The sequence below is a fragment of the Corvus brachyrhynchos genome, unplaced genomic scaffold (genome assembly GCF_000691975.1).
Source record: "Corvus brachyrhynchos isolate BGI_N302 unplaced genomic scaffold, ASM69197v1 scaffold412, whole genome shotgun sequence".
Lineage (NCBI taxonomy): Eukaryota > Metazoa > Chordata > Aves > Passeriformes > Corvidae > Corvus > Corvus brachyrhynchos.
Genome location: NW_008236761.1, coordinates 1,292,608 through 1,298,447, shown reverse-complemented (window position 1 = coordinate 1,298,447; position 5,840 = coordinate 1,292,608). Strand labels below are relative to the sequence as shown.

Sequence of the window (5,840 nt, the reverse complement as noted above, 5' to 3'; positions counted from 1 at the left end):
ATCCATCCATCCATCCATCCATCCATCCATCCATCCATCCATCCATCTCCATCCATCTCCTCCCATCTCCATCAGCCTCCATCCATGTCCATGCTCCCATCCAGCCATCCCCCTCCACCCATTCCCACCACCCCTCTGAGACAACAGTCCCCACATGCTATCCAGGCATGATTTTCCAAGAGAACATGGTCCATCTGCCAGGATGGCTCCTCCTGAAGGCATCGAGCGCGGCTTGCACAGACAAAGCCCATAAAACGGAACCGTTGCCATTTCCACCATGGTGCCTCCAGGCCAGGATGTGTCCAGTGAAGGAAAATCAGCCACTTCCAACCCCCTCTCCCTCAACGTGGCTCTTTTTAAAGCTCTGATGGTTGATCCCGGTGGGGCTGTTTCTCTGGACTCCCTTGGTTTCCATGGAGAGGATGAGGGAGGAATTTCAAAGGGAATGGCTCCAGTAAATGAACTCTTCTCTAAAAATAGTATGTTTGCTTTTGGTTCTTTGGGAACTGTGGCCCGGCCAATGGGAGGAAGAATGAAAATCAGCATCTGGGTAAAAATATTCCAGTAACTCACTCTTTGTGCAAATTCCCTTTGGAGCCGCTCAGCTTCCGGGGGACAGGAGGCTGGTCCCAGTCTGCCCAGTTCCTGCCCTCCTGACCACCATTCCTGGGTGCAGCTGGGGGCTGTCCCCAAGCCTGGTGCTCCCCTGTACCTTGTGTAGGGTATTTCGAGTTGAATCCCTTTAACCCCAGCGGTGGAAGGACTGATGGAAGCAAATGTTGGGCTTGTGTGACCCCCATGTCCTGCGTTGTCCCGGAGACCCCGGGCATGTCCCTTTCTGGGAACCAGGAGATGGCCACCACCACCTTCCACCCCACCAGTGACATCCAGGACACCCATGAACCCCACCAGGACATCCCTGCATGGATGTGCTGGGAAAAGGACACCTGTGGTAGGATCCCCCACCAGGTTTCCTCTGGAGGAGTCACTGTCCCAGTGAGGGGACAGCCACCACCAGGTCCCCTTGGAGAAGCCACCATCCTGCTGTGGGGCCACCAGCATCCCTGCATGGTCCCTGGGGCTGGAGAAGGTTTCCTTGGTGGTGCCGTGGAGTTGCTATTTGTGACTGCCTGTTCCCGAGCCCTCCAATACTCTCCAAAAAAAACAAAAAGGGAGTTGTTTGCATGGGAAGATTGGCATCTCCGAGCCTGGGATATGGTTTCCTGCTTTTTTTAGCTGGAGTAGCAGCAGACTCGTCGGCCTGCCCTGATTTGGCATCCTTCTTCTTGCTTTTTTTTTTTTGGAAGAGTTTCATCCTGACCCCTCGGCAGAAACACCGTCGCTAGCGGTAGGGGATCAGGTCTGGTCCTTTTGATTTCTTTTGGGTTGCCCAAAACCCCGGTGAGATGGGATGTAGATGGCTCAGAGCCTCGGTGAGCGGAGAGGCAACTCGTCCGCCGTGACCCTGACAGGGCAGGGAAGCTGTCACCTCTCGCCTTGACTGTGACGTGACGTGGGCTGTGGGCGTTCCTGGCGAGGTCTGTGGTCCCCCCCCCTCCCCAGATCCCTGCTGTCCCACTTGCAGCCGGCTGAGGGGACCCACGGAGCATCAGGCACCGGGAGTCTGTGGGGCACAGCTGGGTGAAGGCTGGTGGTTGTACCTCAGCTGCTGCTGGACATGGATCCAGGCAGGAGGGATGGGAGAAGTCCTGGCAGGGGCATGGAATGGGATGTTCAGGGCTCCTACCTCCTCCATCAGCTCCTGGGTATCCATCAGCTCCTGGGTGCTCATGGATCTGTGGGTGCCCACGGACTCCTGACATCTGTTGGATCCTAGAAATCCAGCAGCTCCTGCATCCCCATCCCCTCTGGGCGCCCATGGACTCCTGGGTACCTGTTGGATGCTGGCCATCCATCAGTTCCTGGGTGCCCATGGACTTTGGATGCCCACAGGTTTGTGAGTGTCTGTTGGCTCCTGGGTGTCCTTCAGCTCCTTTGTGCTTGTGCATTCATGGGTGCCCAGAGTCTCTTTTGGATCCTGGGCGTCCATCAGCTCCTGGGTACCCAGGGAGTCCCCGCTGGCTTCTGGGTGCCCACAGACCCCAGGGTAGCTCCTGAGCAACCATCAGCTTCTGAGCATCCATCATCTCTGGGGTGCCCTTTGACTCCCGGATACCTCTTGGCTTCAGGTGCGCTTGGAATTCTGGCTCCATGTGGAGACCTGGATCCCCATCAGCTCCTGGGTACCAAAAACCTCCTGGTGCCCATCACTCCCTGCATGCCAGGCTGGCTCCCTCCTGGCTATCCCAAGGCCTCTGGCCCCATTCCACCAGGCAGCTGGGGCACCTCCACCTGCCACTTGTGCCAGGCTGGCATCCAGTAGTGATGCCCAGGGGTGCGAGCATCGGGCACCCTTCTCCCTGGCTTCCCTGTCCCCCAAAATCCTAATAACTGTTGCTTTTGGGGTGCAGTGGGATGCGGGGTGAGGCTTGTGCCAGGAGCAGAGGATGCTGATGGGGGATCCAGGGATTCCAGTGAGTTGAGGGGGTGGAATTTACTCCTGTCCCGGTGGGTGCAGGGCCAAGCCCACTGGGAGGCAGCAGGGAAGGAGCAGGGGGAGGGAAGAGGAGCTGGGCTGACCTCAGCATCTGGAAAGCTGCGCTCTTGGGCCGTGGCCTGCGTGCCGAAAACCGGAGGCAAAAAAAACCTTCCATATTTGGTGAAAGTTGCTCCAGGACTCGGCAAGGGCTGGCAGCAAACGGGGGGCCACAAGCCCCCAGCTCTGCCCTGGACCACTGGTTTTGCAAGGGCTCTGCAAACGTGCCAGGGGATGGATGGAAATCAGGGAGGGTTAAATTGGGGTGAGCATCTCCGATCGGGTGGCAAGGGGGGCATGGAGTGAGGGGGATCCATGGGATGCTGCCAGCAGTGCAGGGCGGATGTAGGAGATGCACCGGCACAATCCTGAGCCTCGAATTTTGGCAGGGGGGGGACTCCTCACCCTCAGCAGTGCTCGTGGTGCAAACCCCGATTTCAAGTGAAAATCCCACGGGAAAAGCCTCACTGTGCATTTAGAGGAGGAATTTTTGTTGCTCTGGGAAATGAGTCTCCTACCTTCTCCCCACTCCCCATCCCACTGGCACCGCTCCTGCTGGACAGCACGGGGATGCCCAGCATCCTTCTGCCCTGCCCTGGAAAAATTGCCCCAACTCCTTTATTTTTTATTCCCCTTTTTTTCTCACACTTTAAAAGCAGAATGGCAGCCAGGCCGTGTCCTCCCGGGATGAATCACCGCAGCCGAGAAGTCCAAGAAGGGAAAACAACTGAATTCCCGTGCACTGGGGCTGAAGCTGCCCTCCTCCTCCTCCTCCTTCTCCTCCTCCTTCTCCTCCTCCTCCTCCTCCTCCTCTTCCTCCTCTTCGTGCCCATCCCGGAGGCGGTGTTGCTGCTGGGTTTCTCCATGGGAGCATCCCTGACCAAATCAATGCTCCTCTGTGAGCTGGGAGCCTGGGAAAAACCACGGCCGAGGGAAAAGCAAACATCTCCAGCCCCGGGCCTGCGAATAAACACAGGAATATTATTAGTAACTGAAGCAGGGCTGAATCAGAGCTGCTGATTTATGCTCTTATTTCCTTTCAAGAAGTTACTCTTTGGAGAGCAGCTCGGACTCTCCTTACCCGTGGGAGAGCAGGGAGAGGCTGGGCAGGGAGGGAATGCAGCCCCGGATGTGATTCCGTGTGGCGTCGGGCAGGCTCGGGCACGGCCCCTCCTCTGTGCCACAGGTCCTCCTGTTCCCATGGGAGTGGCTTCCCCAGGACCTGGTGGTCCCAGGGATGAGTGAACTGTTACTCCGAGATGAGAGGCTGGTAGCAGGGAGGGAGAGATTGGAAGCCAGGGATGAGGTGGTGGAGGAAAAGAAGGTGGCTTGTGCTCAGGGATGGCAGTGGTCGGTACCCAGCGGTGCCAGTGACTGATGCCCAGGGGTGGAGGTCAGTGGCACCCAGGGATGGGCTGACATGCCCCAAAAGGTGACTGGTGCCATGGAATGGAGGTGGTTGGTACCAGGGATGGCAGTGGCCGATCCTCTCCTTGGTGGCTGCCGTCCCCCGTCCATGTGGCACGTGTGGGACATAGGGCAGAGCATCACTGATCCCAAGGGAAAGGCTGCTCGGGTCTGCAAGCCCTACAAAACCCAGTCAAACCTCCTGCTTTAATACATCCCAAGAGGACAGAATGTGATTTTTTCCCCAAGTGGTTTCCTGCCAGAGGCTGAGCGATTGAGGAAATATGGGATTGGATGGAATAGCATCATCCTCTTTTGGGAGATGGTGCCAGCCAGGGGCTTTTCTGGCTGCACGAGGAAGTTTTACGTGCCAGGATGATGCTGTTTGTTGCACAGGTGTTTGCTCATTGCATTGGGATGGATGGAAGCAGGTCCAGTTTATTTCCAAGCCTTTGCTTTCCAGGGTTTTGGTAGAAATAGAGCTGAGGATGTGTTAAAATTGTTAAACTTGGGAATTCACCATGCGCTGTCCCCGTGGACCAGTGGCTCCCACTATGTCCCAGCTCCCTCTAGTGGGACCTACCCTAGGAACAAGCATACGGGGAAAGAAAAGGTGCAGAAATTCTGGATTCTTTCAAACTGGGAATGGTGGTTTCAAGGAGGTGCTGAAATTCAGGTAGCTCCGCGCACAACCCTACTGTGACACCCTAGAGAATCTCTCATCAGGAGCTGTGATTCCTCATGGAATGTACGTTCCTGCTCTCCCTCTGGCCTTTGTTTGTTTAAAAAATGGGTGGTTTAGGACTTTCCTCCATCGATGCCTCTTTGTTCGCGGGGGTGGAGGCAGGACACAATATGCCATGGCCTTTTCCAAATATTTTAGGATGTTTGAAAATCCCTGGGGATGCTCAAACTCCTCCTGCATCGATATTCCTGTGCAGGGGAAAGCAAAATGGTGGAGTTGCACCCTGAGCCTAATTAAAAAATAAAATAAATCAAGATGGGACAGTTCCCATCCTTCTTCAGGGTTGTATTTCCAGTGTCAGATGGAAAGCTGGGGGAAAAGCCCTTCCCTTGGCCCCCCATCCCAGGTTTGGGGTGCTGCTGAATCACCCCCAAACTGCCAGTGCCGGATCCACTCCATCTTTAGGTTTTCAGGAGCATTTTGCCATGCTGGCACAAGCCTTTGGGATGGGGGATGAGTCCCTTGGCTCCATCCCAAGGAACTGGCATGCTCTTCCCAGGAGGGTTTGGGGTTTTGGGGGAGGAAACACCCAGGTCGGGAAAAAAAACAACAGGGGCTGGTCCGAAAGGAAATCTAAAGGTGTTTACAAAGAGCCGCGCTGCTAAAAATAACCGGCTCATATTTTAGACAGCCCTAAAAATAGGCAGCGCTGTTGGAGTGGCCAAACACTCCCAGGAATTTCCTGTGGGCTGCGGGCCGCTTGCAGGGGGGTCCGGGCTCGGCTGGCCGGCAGCGCTCCGGAGTTTGCTTCCCTGGGTGATGGAGAGGTGACCCCCACCGGGCCCCCGAAAGCACAGCGGGATTCGGCCCGGCTTCTTCTGCCCTGCGCCAGGCAGGACGGGCTTAACCCTTCTCCAGCCATCCTCCCTCCCGTGCCACATCTCGAGCGATTGGGTGGCTTTGAGGGGGAATTCCGAACCCATGGGAGGAAAGCTCAACCTCTCCAGCAGACACCGGAGAATCTCCTTGCAGTGCTCCCGCGGGGAGATGCTGGGCTGGATGAAGGGGTTGAGCATAGACAAGGGTGGCGTTCAGGGAGTAGGAAGGGCCCTCCCGGCATGGAGGGATCGCCCCGGGGACAGGCGGTCCCGG

The 5,840-nt window shown here is 56.5% G+C and overlaps 2 protein-coding genes across 2 annotated transcripts in view; both read left to right on the top strand.

Annotated features, from left to right (window-relative positions):
• LOC103625263 (rho guanine nucleotide exchange factor 17-like) overlaps positions 1–2,383 on the top strand; it is a gene marked incomplete at its 5' end in the record, with an annotated part of 9,820 nt that extends 7,437 nt beyond the window's left edge. Inside the window, one exon of the mRNA XM_017727082.1 lies at positions 2,190–2,383. Coding sequence (XP_017582571.1) covers positions 2,190–2,383 — 194 coding nt within the window. The remainder of the gene's footprint in view (positions 1–2,189) is intronic.
• The window catches only part of ARHGEF17 (Rho guanine nucleotide exchange factor 17), a 24,312-nt gene that overhangs the window by 5,459 nt on the left and 13,013 nt on the right, over positions 1–5,840 (top strand). The gene's annotated exons all lie outside the window — the stretch shown is intronic.